Source organism: Pelobates fuscus, chromosome 10 (genome assembly GCF_036172605.1).
Source record: "Pelobates fuscus isolate aPelFus1 chromosome 10, aPelFus1.pri, whole genome shotgun sequence".
Taxonomy (NCBI): Eukaryota; Metazoa; Chordata; class Amphibia; order Anura; family Pelobatidae; genus Pelobates; species Pelobates fuscus.
Window position 1 is genome coordinate 73,295,669 of NC_086326.1, and position 22,246 is coordinate 73,317,914.

The 22,246-nt window shown below is 38.6% G+C and overlaps 1 protein-coding gene across 1 annotated transcript in view; it reads left to right on the plus strand.

The window, feature by feature from the left end:
• The window catches only part of STOX1 (storkhead box 1), a 40,847-nt gene extending 21,976 nt beyond the window's left edge, over nucleotides 1-18,871 (plus strand). Inside the window, exons 2-4 of the mRNA XM_063434210.1 lie at nucleotides 13,311-13,463; nucleotides 15,132-17,415; nucleotides 18,176-18,871. Of these exons, the coding sequence (XP_063290280.1) occupies nucleotides 13,311-13,463; nucleotides 15,132-17,415; nucleotides 18,176-18,332 (2,594 nt within the window). The 3' untranslated portion in view covers nucleotides 18,333-18,871. The remainder of the gene's footprint in view (nucleotides 1-13,310; nucleotides 13,464-15,131; nucleotides 17,416-18,175) is intronic.
• The last annotated feature ends 3,375 nt before the right edge of the window (nucleotides 18,872-22,246 follow it).

Consider the following 22,246-nt stretch of genomic DNA (forward strand, 5'->3'; position numbering starts at 1 on the left):
ACGGGACAGTTCTGGTTGGGTCCCATCTGTGCTGTGGGGATACTGGGCTCTTCCGGCCTTTTGGGTTGAGGGAGTCCATAGTTAGGCCTAATGATTGTAGAAGTGGTGCCGCGTCACACAAGTCCCGTACCTGATGCGAATCAGGTCCCTGTTGGACTGTTAGGGTGTGGGATGGTCGCCAGCGGTAACTGAGGCCCTGGGACGTCCTATTCTGGCTCCGGCATCACTGTTGTGAGCGAGAGGGAGCGGAGCAGCACTGCTCACTGCAACCTCGCTGCCCGCGGCCATTTTGTTTTAAACTTTTTTTGCCGAACCCCAATTAGTGTTCCACGGAAGAACACAATTAGGAAATGCTGGTTTAGACCATTATTGAGATTTGTTTTGGTGAGTTTCTAGAAAAGAGGGGCACAGCTGTAAGAGGTTGTTTTTGTTTAAAAAGGACTCTTTGAAATGTGGTGTCAATGGAAGGCTATTCCATATATCTCAAAAAGTTAAAGCTATTACTATTTCCTCTTCCTGTACAAGCATATATTCGACTGAATTTACCACACTGCCCATTAACCTTTTAAGTCTTCTTAAATAACCAATTAATCCCCTTCTCTGCAGTTGTTGTTAGCCATTAAATCTTAATCCATTTTTGTTCTAAATAAATGCCATTAAGTTGGCAAATAGTAAGATCTATTTACAACCTGCCAATTAGTTTGAAAGTGTGTGCTAAGCCCTTAAAACTCGAAAGGAGAGAAATACGCTGAATAAATAAATATTTATACTAGCCTTCACATGCAAACATTGCAGTCACAGTGTACACTGCAGCATCTTCCGGAGAGATCTAACTTCTCAATTGGCATTTATATGGCCTTTACTTACATGTGTTTGGTAATTTTTTTTATTTGTATTTTATTATAGTCCGTTTGTAACTATATTGCTAAATTAGAGAATTTTTCCAGAGCAGATATTAAAGCCTACATTTCAGAGTTAAGATTTAATTATACCTATTTTATCTCTTCCGTGAGAGAGTTCCTTGAGCATCCATGGTTTATTTTAACCTCTTAAGGACACATGGCATGTGTAACATGTCATGATTCCCTTTTTATTCCATAAGTTTGGTCCTTAAGGGGTTAAAGGAACACTTAGAGGGTTCAGAATGCATTTGCCATTGCTCCCCCAATGTAGGTGTTTGGGTAGGAAGTTTTATGCCAGATTATTGTAATGTTCCAAGCTTTAGTAAACCTGGTTGTAATGTATACTTAAAGACCGTTCCGTGGTAGAGAGAACCCTGATAGCATTACATCTCACTTTTGAAGCCAACTGTGATTGGATATTTCAGCAGATAAGTTGCTTACCTTTAAATGTTTCACTTGGTAGGGAAAAGAAAATCGTTGCTTTGACAATGTTTCTGAGTGACTCCAAGCATCATAACCAAACCATTTAGCGACAATATGCCCTCAAACCTGGGTTCCTGCCAGGCTCCAAGGATCCTTTCAGAGCTGGTAAAGCACTTCTGGTTTCTGAAGAAGCCGCAAGCTGATACAGTTACCATTCACTGTCTGAGAGCGTCACACTGTGAATGGACATATGCACAGAATTAAAATTAGAGCTTCGGGCTGGCTAATGACACCGGAATTATGTTGCTGGAGGTGGAGTTACACCTCTGGCAGCCAAGGGGTTGAACTACTTATGTGCAGTATTTCATACTGAAACACTGCACATAGACTCCAGGCACCATAACCACTTCAAATCACTGAATTGGTTATGGTACTTGGTGTAACTCTCTAACTTTAGTACATTTTTATTCCAGTTTAAATTAAAAACCTGCTAAACAGATTAAGAAATTTAAAACACAGGGTGCAGTCAGCTTTTTCTTTAACGTGCTATCATATTGGTCTTAAATTATTTGTTTGACTGTTTTGACATAGCCCCAAAGCCCCCCAGGTCAACAAACCCAGGACATCATTTAATTGACATTTAAATAAACAAGGTGTTTTTTAAAAAAAAATAAAAAGTATTTTTATTCTTGATCCAAGAAGATATTACAGATATACAGGTAATTGTACATTGAGTCACAGGTCAAAACACGAGATCGGGGAATCGTAGCATACCGAAGAATACGTCCATGCACATAACATGTTCACATTACACACTTCAATATACGAGAATTTTATAGAAAACCATAACCTATGTTGTTGGGTTCAAGACCCAGGTAATGGTCAGTAAGGTGCCTTCTATCTTTAGGACGCTCGGGCTTACTTGGTGTGTGGTCCACTTATCTTATCACCTCAAGCATTTACTTCAACCTCTTTGGCTGTTCTTGACATTTTTGATACATTTTTAATACCATTACCTCTTTGTAAATAGAAACATAACAGAAGAAACAAAGTAAGAAATATAAAGCATAATATGCTAAAAACTTTCCAAGCAGGTTTCCGATCACAATTAATGATATTCTCTGGGCCCTGCTAATTTTTTTTATTTTTTTTTTAAATTCTAACTTGATTAATGTGACCTATACAATTTTAAAATCCGTAGGAATAATCCGGTTTAATGGTTATTATTCATCATTATATGTAATCACAGAAGAGTAGCACACCATAAGCTTGACCCAATGTTAATGAATATTACATTTGATTTGCTGTTGACAGAATACCCTTTAATTTAATAACAAATATTCTAAATAAACCTCATGCAATGAAGCTAGCCAAACTTGCTGTGCGAACGCAAAGCATCAAGCCCAAAGCGCTAATTTTATTGGCTTTTTGTTTTTGTTATCTTAAATTAGCGTTGAGTTCTCTGTCTTTGTCAAGAATAAACCTTGAGATTAAAATTGAGTGCGTAATGACGCTAAAATAGAATCTGTTCAAGAAAACCCGCAAATATCATAGAAAAATGCACTAGTACACGCTCATTGCACCAGGAAATAATGGGAAAAGTTAAGCTGTGTAATGTGACCCTGATTGTTTTTAAGTAGGTTATTATGGGCTATTCACCGAAGTGGGAATTTCTAGAAAATTCTAATTTCAGTAAATAACTCTGATAGTAAAGTTTGTGTTTTTTTTTTTTTTTTTTTTATTGTAAATAGAATTAGAATAGTAACCACAAGTAATACACAGGAATTTAGCAAGGGGGTGTAGGGGAAGCCGAAAACATTTTGTATATACTTTCAAGCAGAATTCCTCTAGAAACGTTGACTGTGCGGGAATGGTACTGGTGAGGTGGATAGCTTACTGCTATGCCTAACCACTGCCCATGCCACTTACACCACCCTTAATTCTGAGTTAGAACTTCCCAAATGTGTTTCATTGTAGTAGTTTTGTCCTGCCTTGCGGAGTCTTGCATGCACCTTAAAGTTCAGATAATTTTTTTTTTTTATGTATATATTTTTAGTGGTGGTGGCTGTATTCTTTTAATAAAATGCCTTTAGTACCAGGGGTTTTGTCCTGCCTTGCCGAGTCTTGTGGTGCAACTTTGTATTTGAAATTTGTTGTCCTTTTTTTTTTTTTTTTTTTTTAAATTGTTTGACTATGCCGGCAACCTCTGCAATAGAAAATTTCATTTGTTTTATATATATATATTTTTTTTTTTTTCAACCATTCTTAAGTGGTGTAGGTGTTTTTTTTTTTTTGTTTTTTTTTTTTATATATTCTTTATTTTATTGTGCAGGTTCAACATTAATGTCCACATTGCCACAACAGATTATGTAGTCATACTTGGCAACATATGTTAATACAGTAGCGGCATATATATACATTGCACTTTTTATATATTGTATAGTTGTGGAGTCGTCTAGCGTTCCGGGCATGTCTAAGACCTGGTGGAGTCTGGGAGTATGCCTACTTGGAGATTGTCTTGGGCATGTGTGGTGTCGTATGGGTCTGTGTTGGGACCAGCTATGGAGGCGTATTTTTGTATGTGTGGTATGAAGTCCGCGAGTCCCCGGTGTGCGGGGGTGAGTCTCGTTGTGGATGGAGTGACCTAGGCTGGTGTATGTCCTACCTCGGAGATACCCTCCTGTCACACTGGATATGTTGTTAGTTGTGTCATCTATGTTCGTGTGTGGAGGGGAGTCAGGTGCCGATGTGGTCAGTAGTGCGTCCGGTCGTGAGTGCTTGCGTCCCCGGTATTGGGTGCAGTGAGTGCATCTGCCAGTGTGCCTCGGGTGCGTGAAGTCTGCTCCTGGGAGACCTATATGGACTTTTGTGGACTAGTAAAGAGTCAATTTTGATCAACCAAAAATAAATGGGGAGGAGGAACTTGGGTGGTAATCATGCGTAAGTTCGCAAGGGTTCATCTTGGGCAGAGGGCCATATCCTGGAGAGTGTATTATCAGCAGTCTCTGGGGTATTGGGGAGGAACCTCCCTGTTTCAATTTCCCACAGGGTGTCTTTCGTTGGTGCGGTGGTCGGGTGGGTGCCCCTGGGATGAAGACTGCAACCGCAGCTGGGTCCAGTTGGGCGAGGCTTGAGCTTTCCCTGCGTGGGGGCGACAGTAGGCCTGCCGTGCGCAGTTGTGAGTCCATTTCAGGGTAGCTCCGAGCTCGGTAAGTGGTATCCTGATACGTGAAGGTGATCATGTTCGGTGTCCCCCATTTATACTGGATGTTCTTGTTCCTAAGGTGTTGTAAGAGGGGCTGCATGGTCTTGCACCAACCCATTGTGCTTTTAGTTATGTCCTGAAAGAGGGACAGCGTGGCTCCCTCGAATATCAGAGGGGTTTTCCCCCGCGCGGCTGCCAACAGCTGGGCTCTGTCTTGCAGATTTTGAAAGCGGAGGATCAGGTCTGTGTGTGCCGCGGCTGGCGCCGTTGCGGGCCTTGGCAGTCTGAACATACCGTCTAGTCGCACTGCTTTTGCCTGTTTGGGCGGCAGTAGATCGGCCAGCAGGCGTCTGAAGTGCGGTAGGTCTGTCTGGCCTATTGAATCCGGGATGCCACGGATCTTAATATTATAGCATCGTCTGAGGTCCTCAAGGGTGTTTATCCGGTTGTTTATGTTTTGCTGAGATTGCACCTCAGTAAGGACGCTATCCTTGCCTCTTGGGAGGTAGTTGAGGCCTCCAGTCGCTGAACCCTGGTAGTGACCCCCCCCACTGCCTCTTTTATACCGGCCATGTCTGCTACAATATTGGATCTAAGCTCTGCCAGCATGCTCATAAGGATAGAGGGCGTGGCAGGGTCTTCTGCAGTGGCTTGTGAGGGCTTTGGGTTGGGTGGTAGGGCTTGTGCCATACCTTCTCCGGGGTCTATAGAGAGATCATAAGATGAAAATGAGTAGCCGTCGTCTCCCGCCGCCATCTTGTCCCATGCAGACTTTTCCGAGCGTCTGAGAAGTTCCCCGATATCGTGGGTAGTCGGGTCTTTATCTGCTCTGGTTTTCTTGTGTTTGCGTCCCATGGCTAATCCTGTGTCAGGTGTGGGTTGTTGAGCCCGGGTGGTCGTCGGATCGCACCTGAAGTAACGCTTTGTTGCGGTTCGTATTTGGCAGCTCTTGGTGAGTGCGACCGCTCTGCTCCGCTGCTAGCTCCGCCCCCGGTGTAGGTGTTTTTTAAAGCTTTTAATTGTAGTTGTTTCTTCCTGCCTGAGTATGGTTATGTTTTCTACCATTCGCAGCTGGTAGAATCCAATAGGCGGATGGTCACTACACTACAGACTGTGTGTGGGAAAGCCTTGTTCTTTGTAAGGTGGTAAAAGTGAATGAGCAGTTGACAACCCACTCACATGTATCTGTCATTTTAAAAAATAAAAACCTTATTTTCAAATTAAAATGACATCTGTTGCTGCTGCTTCACTTTCCCCCCATTAATATAGAAGACTGCAAAAAAAGCTGCTGACTTTAATATTAATCTTAATTTTAAAAGGGACTGTTCCTCTTTAATTTGAGCCTGACACTTTACCTGAATTCATTCAGGTGTTCCTGTAAATAACATGTCTGACCCCCTCATGCTCTCACTTTACCCCACCACACCTGCATGCACACACACTGCAACCCCCACCCCAAGTTCTCAAGTTGGTGTGGTTTGCATCCAGCATTAGACGGGAACATTTAAACTTCTCTGGGGTGGTAAAGCCACAGGGGTCTGTCCTCCTTGGCTGTATTCATTCTCCACTGCCATCTTTCATCTGTGCTTCCGTCTATGGCTTAGTGAAATCTTGGGACGAAAGCTGGAATTTCCAAACATGTGTTTTAAATCCAGCTACTACATGTTCTTAACTTTCCACTTGCATGTGGCATTGGGAAACCGCTCGTGTAATAAACTTACTGAGTGGTTTTATTTGAAAGATTTAACCCGACATCGGTGGAAGCAGAAGTCCACATACTGTAAACCTCACCTGACTGTGATATGACACTCGTTACAACTCCCTGCAAGCGTTTTTATTGGACTTCACAGTAATTCCGTCTCCTTTTGAAGTGGGTTGACTCAGGTTTAAATCACTGTTTTAAATCCAAGTGACCCCGAGCTGTAGTATTAGCATGAGTCAGTCCAACTGTGCAGCAGCAGGATGTTAGAGGTGAGGGGGTAGGTTATTCTAGTTTAGAACTGCAAAATATTGTGTTATATTTATACACCTTTACTGATTCAATACTTAGAACAGTTTAAAAACATTGCTTTATCAACTGTTCATTTAGTTCTCTCAGTATCTTCATCCATGTAACAAGAGGTGGCCTTTTTAGTTTTTGTCTCTTTTTTGGGGGGGTTATTTTTCAGTCTAGATCTTTTTTTCTTTTTTTTTTTTCTTCTTTGGGTAAAAAAAAACAAAACGGTTTGTCTCGACTATAAAATATAACTTCAAAACACATTCCAACGTCGTAGCTGCCACATGTCCTATCCAAACTATCCTTTTCTAATCCTAATAATAGTTGAGTAGCTCTTGGTCCAGATGTAAAAGTGCTATGTCTGCAGTGGTGGAGGAAACAGAATTCTCATCACTGGATTCATTACGGCCACCATCAGTCATTGGGTACACTATGTCCTCACAAAAGAGTGGTTCTGATGACTCCAACAAAGTAGACTCTGCTGCACTCTCCCTTAGTTGCTTCTTGGGTGGGTACCAAAAAGGAATAACGCTTGAACTAGCTATGGAAGAAGGAGCTGCAGTGACAGTGGAAGTGGCAGTAAAAGTTGTTGCAGCATGAAAGTCATGGTAAACAATTGTCTCCTGGATGTTGAATCAGATGTAATGGACATGCTGCTAATCCCATTATCTTGTGGCTGAATACTAGTAATATGGTGCCGTGGTGGTGACAGATGTCAGCAGTCCTAAGGCCCGAGAAAGAGTTGTTCCAGCTTGCAGAGGCCATGCCAATACTGTTGAAGGAGGATTGGGGAACAAGACCCCTTCCTCTACCTCCCTCAATTGTAGCTTGGGATTAGGATGTGACATTGATTATAGTGACATTGATGATAGTGGGTTTGTTGTTCCTATCACAATAATTAGGTAAGTGTCACAAAGTATAACTCTAAAATGCAGAATTTAGGATAGCAAGAAACGGACAAAGGAAAATAAAAATATTATTGGGCCTTAGAGTGGCCGGACTTAACGTTAGACAGAGTAAAACATAGTAAAAATACAAGCCGAGGTCTGGGTAACGGAGAGACAGCAAAAATGAGAACTAGCTAAAATAGGGTACACAGTAATTAATCAGTTGGGCAAACAAGACCGGAAAGGGTTAAAGAGAAACTCGGTCAGGAAACAAAGCCAAAGTCAATACCAGAATATAATATGAGAACTTAAGGAACGCACTAAAGGGTACTGTGAACAGAAACCACAATAGGGCACAGAATCTAGGGCCAGGTAAGTTTAAATACTACTGGTATTTATTTGATTGGTCCACGTCATGCCGGCGCCAGAATGACGTAGGCCAATGGAAACGGTCAGCAAGATTAGGCTCCCATTTACCCTTTAAGAACATGCTCACAACGCGAGCAGCGTTCCTAATACTGTACGGGCTTTGCGCCCGATCAGAAATAAAAATGTTTGGTGCTTGCGGCCCGTCAGGATTGTTCAGGCATCGTGCAGCTCAAGTGGAGGACCCTGTCCGACGAGAACCGGGTAAGTACCGCTACAGGAAGGTATATGAATGATTAAGTATTGTAGAAACCAACACAACTTGTGATGCAAAATGGGTTCGTGCTTGGTGGATTCACTGCATTGTTGCGTTTGATGTTAAGAAACACTGCACGGTTCTCACATACTTGCAAAGTACACACAGGAATTAAGTCATAAAGGATTTTGTTTTTACACACTGATAACCTATCATATTGTCATTAACACGTCTTTTGTTGGCAATATTAAACTCATTATGATTTTCACAAAGTACAAACTAGACAGATCTGTGATGCTTCTAATCTGTATTTTTGTATCTTTGTGTAAAGCTAAACTACATTTTAGTCTATATAAAAAAAAAAAAATAGACTTTTTTAATGTTTTTTCTCAGCGGGGTTTACTCCCCTTCCTCATTTATTTATTATTTATTGTCTCTTTTGTGGTTGGTTCTTCCTAATTATTTGGCATTACGTCAGATGTTGTAATTTATATACTGCCTGTTTTCCATATCTGTGAATATAGTTGAGTAATTGCATTGGAACTTTATTGATTTTGAATTTCTTTGATCCTTTCTAGATGTCTAGAAAATTTAACTTTCTGGATTTACCCGCAGGCTATATGTAGGACTGCTAATTGGTGCATTGTGGTGTTTGCTATTTGGAACTTTTAGATCTGTAGCATTTCACCTACTTTTGAGCAGGTCCTATGAATGGAGACACAAGTTGTGCTCTTTCTTCCTCCTAGCAATCGTAATAAGATACCCTCAGGTGTAAGTGTAGCAATTAAGGAAGAATACACTTGAATTTAAATAGTGGCGATGATTAAAAATGCACCTTGGGAAGAGACATGCAAATGAGCACAAATAAACAATGAATAGAATGTTATTAATATATAAACTATGTTTAAGCACTAACCTTACATTTTTCATCTTTCATATGGACTTGGCAAGAGTGTTCTGTGGTGACCATCAGACCATTGGTGTTAACATAGCCACAAATTTACTAAGAACTAAATTTTAATGGATTATAGATTCATTTTAGTAGATTTTATGATTATTTAACTTTAAAAAAAAAAAAAAAGATATATATATATATATATATATATTTCTAGAGTCCTTCAGTCTTCAGATTCCATCAAGTCATGTAACTGTGCACCAGTTCTACCCGTACATTTTGTCACTACTGTCTGAGCAGATCATATGGTCATTATACCGTATTATCCTGGCAGCCAAAGGGATTTGTTGTACAACTTTGTCAGTTCATGGGGTTGTAGTATATTTGGTGTTCCTGCTGTGTTTGCAGTTCAGGAGGTCATTGGACAACTTTGGAAAATTTAGAGGTCAATGTTCAACCTAGGAAGTTCACGAGGTCATTGGACAGTCTGTGAAGTTCACAAGACCCGTGTATAGTGTGAGGATTCAATGTACCCTGGCATTTTACTGAAACCATCCATTTCCAAAACTTCGCTGTACGTTTTTTCCGAATTCCACATTCCTTTCACATTTCCTATAGCTGGTCTTTTACTCATTTCATTTTTGTGAATCGGTTGCTGTTCCCATTTATCTGATTTAATTAGATATGTTTTCCTTGTCAAAGAAAAATAAAACTTGCAAGGTTCCTTAGAGAAACAAAAGTACCAGATGCCACAGCTATTAGGGAAGGAAAGGGCCTAATTTGGACCACAGCTGTTTTCTCATTTACAAAAATGTAAAGCATTTGGCAGCCGGAGCCAGTGAGAATGTAAGTAGCCTTGTTATGATTGCTGTATGGAAGCATCACAGAGCAAGAGAATGAATGGGCACTATTTTGTGACGGCGTAAGCAAAAATTGCTTGATTCTCCTGCTTTTTAGTATACTGTATGTTGGAAAATATGAAAACCAGTTTCTCAAAACCCATAGACAACATCACATTGTGGTCGAATAAAACAGAGATTATATAAATTGATCTCTTACTCTTCTTGTAGTCAATGCTCTTTGTAAGTTTGGTTTTAGTTCATGTTGTTGTTGTTGTTGTTGTTGTTATTACTACTATCATTTTTTAAAAAGCCCCCAAATTCTGCAGTTCTGTACAATAGATTGAATAACCAACAAGTAGTTGGAGGAAGATTGGTCAGAGTGCCCTACTCAAATGAGCTTACATTCTAAAAAGAGTGGGGCAAAATGACCCAAGTGCAAAGGGTAAAATGTATTTCATGTATTGGAAAAATAGATTGCTAGTAGAGTTAACAAAGAAGGCTTAGGTTTTTAGATGACAGTTGCAGGATAGGAAGCAAGGTAGGTGGGGTGAAAGCTCTTAACAGTTTAATTGATATGTCTTCTTGAAGACTGAATTTTTTTATTTTTTTTATTTCTGTAAAGGAATGGAGTCTGGGTGAGAGTCTGATGGATCGGGGAAATGAGTACACACCTAGCGAAGTAAAGTCACTGTCTAAAAAGAGTAATACCCTAAAAAGTGCCAATATTTGTATGATTATCCATATAATGACAAATATTCAGCAGTGCTCAACATTAGCTAAAACAAGACAAAACATTCTAACAAAAATTGTTCAACATACGGACATGCTCTGTTTGTTGTGGTTTTTAATTAGCTGAAATACTAATTACCGGTAATAGAATAATACTGGCACTTGTAAATGTCAGTACAGTGCTCCAATAAATCAGTATTTTGTCTCAATTGGACATTGATGGTGAATGGTCTTTGGCACAGATGACACAACAATGGGTTTGTTTGTCTGTTTTTCTAACCTGGTGCTGTTGACACAAAGAATAACCATGTGTCTTCACGCACATCTGTAATTGAATTTAAAACCGGCACATGGAGAAAATCCCCAACCATCTGCATGGCAATCAGGAAGACAATCCTGCACCGGAACGTTTATTTTGACGCCATAGTTGGGAGGGTCGTCCCTTAGGGACGGTAGTGTCATTATTGAAATATATGGGCAGTTTGTACAGTTAACCTAAGTAAAAACTTGCTGGTGTTATGGTTAACCTTGCAAACGGTTCCCCAGATTACAGGGCTGGTGTTTTAGGGCATAATGATCTTTGTGATGCTCCTAGTGTTGAAAATCAACAACAAAATATATGCATTTAGTACTGGTTACATGACTTACTCCATCATACATACATGCAGTTCTCCAGCACATTTGTGCTGAAATTTCCAAAATGCCCAACTCAATGGATAGGGATGACAAGTCCTGCGGCTGCTCCTTCTTGTTGTTTGACAATAGTATAGTGAGAGAGCTCGGAGAGGACAAGTTCTCTGGATCCAGAATCTTTTCTGCAACGTGTTAAAACAGAACTATCAGAATGGGGTAGATTTAATGTTCTGTTAATGTAATGTTACCAGAGAGCTTATGGCACTGGCACTATATGTATTTGTATAATGTCATCACAAGCTGTCTGAGACACTTTATTTTCATTTTCCTTATTCATTTTGTTGCGTACTCCTGTTTTGTTTTTTTTGTTTGTTTGTTTTTTTTATTCCATAATTTTCTAATTCTGGTGCCCAAAATTGCACGGCATGGACCTCCTATCTTGCTACTCGAGCCAGGCTGTATGCCTATGACCTTGTGGTATGAATTGAATGAAGAAAGGAGCTATTTGGAGTATAGATTACACTATTTGAAAGGATGAATTATGCTAGATTGCAAGAATTCACAAACACGGTCTCCAGGCTGTTTTATGTCACTATGATTTGTTTAGGCAGGTCAGAAGGTGTAAAAAAGAACGTCCCTTGGTGAATGGGCACCGCCCATGGTTAAAGTTTTTCCTTTCAGTGTGAATTCTTTAAACTGCTTTGGGTAACCCGCTACATTTCCCCTCAAGCTGATAAGTAGCTTTTTAGCCATTCCTCACAGCTTTGTTTTACGTGTCGTGACTGGGAGTGTAAGCTTGTTTACATCTTCATCTATTTAATTTGCTGGTTTTAGGACATTCTTGGCCAAGGCCTGTGGGGATTGTGTTTCACAGCTCACATAGGCTTGCACAGGAGGGAAGGTAGCCTCAGTTTGCCTTTATTTATCAGCTACAAAGCGTCTCTCCCTGATTTATACACCTGAAGGCTGTATCGTAGCAACTGTCCAGGATGAAAGGAGTTTGAAAAGTTCTATATAAACAAGCTTTGTTAAACTTCACAATGACTGGCTGTAAAACAAAGGTCAACGGAGATTTAACTACTTCCCCAAGATGTGACTCTTGTCAGAAACGAAACAATCCTTAAAGGACGGAGATTCCTCTTGATTCGCTCACAAAGTGTTTTTGTGGCTAAACTCACATAACTGAGTTTAATAACAGGCCTATTCTTACAGAACACTTTAGTAAAAGGTTTTCTGCCCTGTACCTTTCCGGACTTTTAAAGAAAAGTAATGTTATCGTATATCAACTCCCTGTTGGCTCTTGAACCACGCATTAAATAGATGCACTTAAACCTAATGTATCAGTTACACACATTCTTTCTTCATCAAATGTGATAAACTGGGATGACCTTCGGCGCAAATATGTGTATAGTTTAAAAATATATATACGAGCGGAAACTTTTATCTTTCTTTTTTCTTTGTGTGTGTGTGTGTTTTCCTCATTACAATTAATTTATACAAATTGCCAAACATTGGGAAATGGTTTATGGTTTTAGCACTTCTTTTCCTTATCCGCAGCACTATTGAATGGAAGTTTACAGTTAGCCATTCTTTACCAATCTGCCGGTGAATAAAAAGGCCACTAGTGTGAATGACAAAATGCAGTGCAGGAGTGAACGCGGGTATCTCCCCTCTGCCTCTTTGATGTAGACGTTTTGGGGATGGAGCTGTGATGCAAAAAGGAATATGGTTATATTACTTATGTGATGCTCTTAAACCGGCTTTGTAAACTCTGGCCCTCCAGGCTCCAGATATGGCTGAACTACAGCTCCCATAATTCTCTGGGATCTACACATGCTTGTAATTTGAGGTACACCGTTATTTTATTGTTATTAACATTGCTCTTAATTATAAATACAATCTTTGATCTGTGATTTATACAGAGTGTGTATAGCAGAAGCATTACATTGTCAGCCCTGTTACATAATCCATTTTTTTTGTGTGTGTTTATATTACACACTGTGTGGCTGTTTTTAGCTTTGGAATTCTATAGAAGTGCCGTAACCCCACACAAATAGTTATTCACTATACGGTGTCAATTGTAAGAAAATTAAAGTGAACTTTAAAAAAAAAAAAACTTCTTATATACGTCAATCCATTTCTCTTTTGTAATGTTGCTGCATTTGTGTCTCTGCAGGTGATGTCTCCCCAGTTCAAATGTGTCCAGCGTCCCAGTCTCAGTTCATTCCTCTGGCAGAGGTGCTTTGCTGTGCTATCTCCGATATGAATGCCTCTCAGACATTAGTGACTCAGGAATCCCTACTGGAGCATCTGATTAAGCATTACCAAGGTATATTGTCCATATGTAGATTTACATGGTTTAAATAGCGCACCTGAATTTCTACATTAATCAATATAGTCACCAGATAAATGTTATTTCTATTAACCATGTCTTGGTAAAAACAGCATGAATTAAAAGTTAAAGATATGCCATTCATTCATTGTCAAGGTGGTTCCTCATGGACATACATCTGTTTATACCCTCATATCCTGCTCAGAGACCTTTACTGGTCGAGGCAGGAAACCATATTCTCGTCTAAGAGCATCCAACCAGGTTTTGTGTACAGCTGGTCAGTTCTCCGCATCGCACGGAGAATGTAGTGTTGGAACACCCAGAAAATGTATTTTGTACACTACATTAAATGTATATAAAAAAAGAAGATCCAATGTATTGGTAATGTTTTTGATTTTTATTTTTAGAGAAAAAGGGTATTGAAAATTAGCAACACATATCAATAGTATTAATGTTTTTTATAAACCAAAATTAATCGTTTCCATTATAGCTTTAATTATGCTGTATAGTGTTTTCAGCTAACTGCATTTTTGGCCAAGATGGATAAATTGGGAAACCTTTTGTTAGATCAGCCATTTTGGCTTAAAAGTCTGTCATCGCTTTTCCACAATCCCCTCTTTAGTGAACCAACAGAGTAAGTTTATTTATTTAAGATAACAATATATTTTATGCACATATTCTTGAAAGTCTGAGCTATGCCCAGCTAATAACTTATATGCACAAAAGAAGTTGACACAAGTACAATTAAACCCATAATCCTTAAATTTACCACTACCATTTCATCTAATATTTACAGCCAAAGGAAAAAAAGAAGAGCGGAGTGTCTTTTACACAAGATCTAGGGAAGTGTAGACACTGGTAGTTGTTAAAACTTAGCTTTATTGCTAAATTAATAAATGTATTGGAGTATATTCAAAAAGCTATATACAAAGGTAAGAAGAAGGGGAAGGGAGACCAGTAGCTATAGACCTAGTGGCTATAGAGGGTGATAGTCTGATTTTAAGATGTAAACAAAATGCTAGTGACTCCCTTCCTCCTAAAAAAAAATCACTAAAGTACCAAATAAGAAGTGCTAGGTTCCATTTCTATAACCATGGCGAGCTGGCACCATGTATTTGTCAAACCCTCAGTCACTAAATGGTTTTAATGAGTTTTCAATACTTCACTCTTACTTTTGATCCCTCAGACAAAATGGTATACATTATAATTTATTTATGCCATTGCATTAGGAAGCACTGATGTTCCCGCACCAATGAATGTTCATCAATTCTAGAAGATGCATTCATAGCAAAACGATAGCCTTTGGTGTTTGGTTGCATTAAATATCTATTTTCCAACAGTTGTGCTGGTCTAGGCCCAAGACATTAATTTTGAGGACCTATGTCCACAGTTTTGAGTTGAGAAGCTGTAGCTTAACGTGATTTGCACCTATTGCAAACAACGGATTTATTATATCAGCCGTTTAATGCACATTTTATTTTTTTACAGTGTTTGTATAATTTAAAAAGCTATAAGCACCTCAAACTTTCAAAATGTTCTAATAGGTACCAGTATTCTTGGGTATATTAAATAGAATTGTTTGTTATAGGCAATTTTTGTGGCAGAAATGTTTTTCTGACCTTTATCTTAATGTGTATATATACATTTTTTTTTTATTTTTTTTAGGTATAGCCACTCCATCACAAGAAATTCTCTATAATACACTTGGTACGCTTATAAAAGAGAGAAAAATCTATCACACTGGTGAAGGGTATTTCATTGTTACTCCACAGACTTATTTTATCACTAGGAAACAGACTCCAGACAGTAAGTGTGTGGCAGCAGAGATTAGTTCACCCACTCCTCCACCTATCACCTATCTCGTGAGCATGGATAGTTGTGCGGATTTAACCAAAGGATCGCAACAACCTTCCATATCCCACTGCAGATCTTGCAGCTGCTTTTCAGAATATTCTACACATAACATACTAGGACAACAGTCCATAAATGAAAGCAATGACAAGGTGATAAGGACTATTAAGGAGTCGAGACCATCCGTTCAAAACCAGGCTACTTCCACATGCCAGGACCAGCACAAATGTGGAAAGGGGAAGCCACAAATCTTATTAAAGGAGAAAGAAAAGTGCAACAAAAAATTTGGTATCAGTCTTTTCTGGAGAAATGCTTGCAAGAAAGAAAAACCCAAAAAAGAACTTTCAACCTTTTCTGCGCAATTTCCCCCCGAGGAATGGCCAGTGAGAGATGAGGACAATTTAGATAATATCCCACGTGACATTGAACATGAAATCATTAAACGCATCAACCCTGTTCTTACCGTAGACAATTTAATGAAACACACATTGATGATGCAAAAAGCTGAAGAGCAAAAAAAGTATTTTAGTAAGGGAACATCGACGGACATAATTAGAAATAAACAGGGATACAACCTTAAGGGGAGCTGCAGAAAGAAAAGCCGTCTTTCGAAGTATCATAGAAAACTGCAGGCCAACAAAGAGAAAAAACAGAAAGATTCATGTGTGCCAAGGATTGCTGAACTAGTAAAGAAAGACGAAACGAATACTACAGACAAAGTAATGGTTTCTGATGGCTTGTATCCAGTTTGTGGGGATGTTATTCAGCATGATCTTGTATACAAAAAACAAATCCGCAACCCTTTTGAAGGTATTTCATACAGAGGTAATTCAAGTACCAACGGGCACAAAGCTCTAAAAGAAATGAAAAGGGATAATTCTGGAAAGCATAGAAGGAACAGAGCAAGGTCATTGGACTGTGGTGAAAAAAAGGCTGATATTGGAACTAGATATTCAAATGGTGAAAGACAAGTAGATTTATATGATACAGGCGAGTCAATACATGAACAGATCCTACCTCTTGTTCCTGATAAAGATGACTTGAGAGGATACCCAGCCAACTATCCCCAATCTAGTACTCTGAGAATTGATGATAAATTTAAACAGATCAAGGGTAGCAACTCCGTGCTTGGCCTCCATACTGAGGAAGGAAATAATGTTTTTGGCAACCTTCAAGATAAGGCATTAAGTCAAAGAGAAGCTATTTTAGAGCATGGGAGGGTTATAGTACATTCTAAAGGAATTTGTGGGAATCAGACCACATCAACCGGTGGGTTATTACAGCAAACCGCAACAAATTCTGGTAAAGGTGCAACCAGTAGACCCTGCACAGGAGTATCTGGCAAAATAGAGTCCAACAAGTTATGGAATCATACCAGTGGCTTGAAAGACCATATGCAATATGTTGGGTTTACAAGATCTCCAACCACAGAACTGTCTGATGATAAGACATTGTTTCAGAGAGCAGCACAAGGCAGTGAAGCATGTAGCTCCTTTTACTTTGAAGAGGACACTGATGAAAATATTAAGGTATGTCAAGTTCTAGAAAAACAGGTTAACAATGATATACTAAACTGGAATGATCTACAGGAAGACCATAGTGCATCTGAAACATCTCCGAGGCACTGGAGTCCTAAAATATCCTATACATCTCAAATAGCGTCTTCACTGAATGATCACAGGGAAAATTATAGTTCTTCAGTATTTTCTTCAGATGACTCACAAGGTAACAATAATCCTCCTTTGCATATGAATGACTGTTCTGATGAGCAACTATTGCAGCAGGTCCATAGCCAATGCCATTTAGATGTAGAAGGTGATACAGAAAAACTTTTACACTCCCCTGAAGTTGTCGATGGCAGCATATTTGATTATTGTAATTCAAGTGATGGCAACTCCATGGCTGAGACTGTACAGACATCTGTTAATGGAAACAGCGAGAAGCATGTCTCCTCAGGGCAGCAGTCGGAGGAAATAAGGAAGTGTTTTGAACACAAGGTGAACTTATTTAATTCAACGGGGAGCCAACTGGAAACCAGTCAACAGGAAAGGAATGAAAATCAAAGCACGACAGGAGATAGTGGTATTGAATCTCCACGGTGAGTTTTTTTTAGTTTTTCTTCTTAAGGATTTAAACCTAGAGACTGTACATGTGTACGATTTCAAATTTTTAGAGGCATGACAACTTGCCCCACTGCTGAACTGTTAAGCATTCCAAACCTACTCTTTGGCACCCAAACATTCCAAAAGCAAAGTGTACATACTCCTGCATAAGCATTTTCTTTATAAATTGTGTAAATAATCCATCCATCAAAAAATACAAATCATACATCCTCTACATTTACGATACAAAACTACGAAGATATTTAATATCTTTCATAAAACAGTGTTGTCAAAGTTTCTTTAAAGGAACACTGCAACCACCATAAACACTACTGCCTGCCAGAGTAATGGTCTGATAACTTACCCAAGTCCTCTAGACCCTCATGCCAAATCCAGTGTTCTCCTACCGAAGCGGTTTGTCTACACTAAACTTATCCAATATAGGAGCCCACTGATTAACTGAGAGTGCTCACCTGTTGCTTTTAGCCAATGAGCATGAACCTGCTTAGTTCAGTGGAGCTAATCAGATTTTTCTTGATCGAGAATCCAGGAGCAGGTGCCCAGTGGCCCCCAGGTAAGTTGTCAAACTGGTCTAAAATCTGCTAAATATTTAATAAAAAAAAAAAAAAAAATAGGCTTTAGTGACTGAAAGTATTGTTATGAGCATTCTCCCTGTGTAACTGTATAGCAGCAGCAAGTTTTTATTTTATTTTTCTATTTAATTAACCCACTCACCCGACTTGTCTTCTTTTGCAGAACACGGATAAGTCTTGCTTCCAATAACTCTCTCATCCTCGAGCAACTGAAGAGAAGAACTTACCTACAGACCATGGAAATAAACAGCAATTCTAAAAATGATGGCTTGTTGACTGCAAGTTCCTTAATGCAGCTAACACCTGCTGTGAATGTGTAGGGTCCTATAGTTAGAACTTCAGAATTAAGACTGTTCAGCTGGCATTCTCTTCTTCTTAATGCAGGCCCCTTCTATATCTATTTATACTTACAGAGTATGATAGGGTGCTGATACATCCATTAAATATTCCACAGATGGACTACCTAAAAGTGACTTGAAATGGTCAAATTGTTGCATTTTAATGACTGTTCTTTTCGACATCAACAAGTGCCTGGATTTCACTAGCAAGAGTATATTTATGAAAAAACTAAGATCTAGTAGAGATGATTGTTCTGGTAAGGGAGACAAGTTTCCTTAACCGACAGTGTACAAAAAGTCAATCCAATTCCATTTTGACACCCCATAACGAAAAATATGTAATCCCTCAGTAAAGTTCGCTTTTGTAAAAATACCTTGGTAATTATATTCTAGTATAGTTTTAATTTCTATGTAGTACTTGTATACACTTTTTTTTTTTTTTCCAGGTATCTTAATCTTCACTGCCAGTAGTTTGGAACCTCAAAAGTTTTTGTACTAAGTACTTCAATAATCAGAAGTTAAGACATCTTTAGCCCATGTTTTACATGAATGTCTCTTGCTTTCTTCCAAACTCTATTTTGGGTTGTATTTTAGAACACTGATATTCAGTCTCAAGTTTTATAGAATTGATTCACAATATTACAGTGTTTGTATTTACTTCCTGTAAATTTGTATATGACTTTTTGTAAATGATAAACTTTTATATAATTTTTTAAAATTTCTTTGTTTGTGTAAAGAAAAGATGTACCAAAATGTCATCTTCAATTAATAAATGTTTGTTACAAGGTTGAATGGAAAGAAATTTGTTTAGAAGAGGTATGAGCCATTCTCGTGAAATGCTGTTTGCAAGAAATATATTAGCCACTCTAAATGCAATTTGTCATTAAGACACTTGTGAAATTCTCATTTGCTGTGTTTGGAATTTTATTAAAATTCCAGCACAACTATATTGTACAAAATTGGGCTTGCTTTGTCTTGGTAAATTTCAAGATTGACATGAGTTGACAAGAGCTAGCATTTCCGTTGTCAAGAACCATCACCAGCAACTCTTGTGCAGAGAGGCATCTCCTTGAGCATTAATACATGGTCATCTCTGGAGGATCCTGCTGTCTGGGAGGTTTATTTAACTCTGAGGTTTAAAAAAATCTGAGTAGAACATATGATAAATTTCATTTTAATTTTTTTTTTTTATAAACCTTATCTATTAATCACAATAACTCATAACTCACATTATGGTGCAAATAATCTGTGTGCTACTGGGGGAGTAGGTTACGTCAGCTCTCTCGTTGGATTATTAGACAGAATGTTTTGTAAATCCTGCATTGGCTGGAGGGGATGTCTAGAGATGCCAAGGAAAAAGTGGGCTAAGCACCAAAATATCTCGGTATAGTGGTTATGAGGCCGTGTCCAGTTGGAAGCAATGAAGGTTACCGTTTCCATTTTGAAAGGAAACCCACACTTTCCTGTAAATGACTGAATACACCAAGTCACTTATAACTTGTGTAAACCTTTCTTCAAGTGATGCAGTTTATTTGAATATAAATTGTTAAATCTTTAATATACATCAAAATTCAAACACAGCCAGGGTACATATTGCAATGAACGAAGAAAAATCATTGTAAAAATAAATATCCAGTGATTCGGGACATCTACTTGTTTGTTTTTACCTTCAGCAGCTCATAAGTGCTATATTTACCTGAAGCTTTTCTTGAGAGATGGATACTGCTAGCCAATTGCCAATTAGAGTCCGTTTGGGTTACGTTAGAATTTGATAATCACACAGTAACTCGTGTAGGTGTGATTTATAGACCCCCAGGACAAATTGAAGAGTTGGATAATCTACTAGTTGAGGAAATAGCTAAAATGACAATGAAGGGGGAAGTTATCATCATGGGTGACTTTAATCTTCCTGATGTGAATTGGAAAACAAAAATAGCTGCTTGTGCCAGGAGCACACATATTCCAAACTCCCTACTGGGATTGTCTCTAAAACAAGTTGTTGAGGAGCCAACTCGTAAAGAGGCCATACTAGATTTAGTGTTAACAAATGGAGATTTAGTATCCGATATTACTGTAGGTGAAAGTTTAGGATCCAGTGATCATCAGTCAGTGTGGTTTAATATAAGAACAGTGACTGAGTCACACCACACAAAAACAAAAGTTTTAGACTTTAGAAAAACAGACTTTTCTAAAATTAGAATGTGTAAAGGAGTCATTATCAGACTGGAGCAATTTAACCCCTTAAGGACCAAACTTCTGGAATAAAAGGGAATCATGACATGTCACATATGTCATGTGTCCTTAAGGGGTTAAATGGAGTCCAAAAGAAATGGGATTATTTAAAAGTTGCACTACTGAAGGCAACAGAAAATTGAATTAGGCTTGTCAGTAAAAACAAAAAATTCAAGAAACCACTGTGGTACTCCGCAGATGTGGCCAAATAGTAAACAAAAAGTAAGCATTTAGTAATTATAAAAAAAAAAAAAAACAGAGTGAGGAAGACAGAATGATCTATAAGATTAGGCAGAAAGAGGCTAAGCAAGTTATAAGAGCTTCCAAATCACACACAGAAGAGAAAATAGCACAGTCAGTAAAAAAAGGGGGACAAAACTTTTTTTTAGATACATAAATGAGAAAAGAAAAGTAAAACAAGGATTCATTAGATTAAAAACAAAAGAAGGAAGGTATGTAGAAGAGGATAAAGGTCTAGCTGACTGCCTCAATGACTATTTTTGTTCGGTATTTACAGATGAAAATGAAGGAAAGGATAAATTAGTCATTTATTACACGTGAGTTTACAGAGGAAGAGGTTCTATTTCAACTCTCAAAAGTAAAGACAAATAAGTCAATGGGACCTGATGGAATACACCCAAAGCTATTAAAAGAGCTTAGTGGTGTACTAGCAAAACCATTAACAGATTTATTTAACCAATCATTAATAACAGGAGAAGTCCCAGAAGATTGGAAGTTGGCAAATGTGCCCATTCACAAGAAAGGTAATAGGGAGGAGTCGGGCAACTATAACCTTACTTCAGTAGTGGGGAAAGTGATGGAAACGATGTTAAAGGATAGGATTGTTGAACATCTAAAACACATGGATTTACTTCAGGGAGATCATGCCAAACTAATCTTATTAATTTTTTTGATTGGGTAACTCAAATTATAGATCAGGGTGGTGCAGTAGACATTGCTTACCTAGATTTCGGTAAGGCTTTGACACTGTTGCACATAGAAGGCTTATCAATAAACTGCAATCTTTGAGTTTGGATTCCAATATTGTTGAATGGGTAAGGCAGTGGCTGAGTGACAGGCAACAGAGGGTTGTAGTCAATGGAGTATATTCAAAGTGTGGGCTTGTCACCAGTGGGGTACCTCAGGGATCTGTACTTGGACCCATTCTCTTTAATATTTTTATTAGTGATATTGCAGAAGGTCTTGATGGTAAGGTGTGTCTTTTTGCGGATGATACTAAGATATGTAACAGGGTTGATGTTCCAGGAGGGATAAGCCAAATGGAAAATGATTTAGGTAAACTAGAAAAATGGTCAGAGTTGTGGCAACTGACCTTTAATGTGGATAAGATAATGCATCTTGGACGTAAAAACCCAAGGGCAGAGTACAGAATATTTGATACAGTCCTAACCTCAACATCTGAGGAAAGGGATTTAGGGGTGATTATTTCTGATGACTTAAAGGTAGGCAGACAATGTAATAGAGCAGCAGGAAATGCTAGCAGAATGCTTGGTTGTATAGGGAGAGGTATTAGCAGTAGAAAGAGGGAAGTGCTCATGCCATTGTACAGAACACTGGTGAGACCTCACTTGGAGTACTGTACACAGTACTGGAGACCCTATCTTCAGAAGGATATTGATACCTTAGAGAGAGTTCAGAGAAGG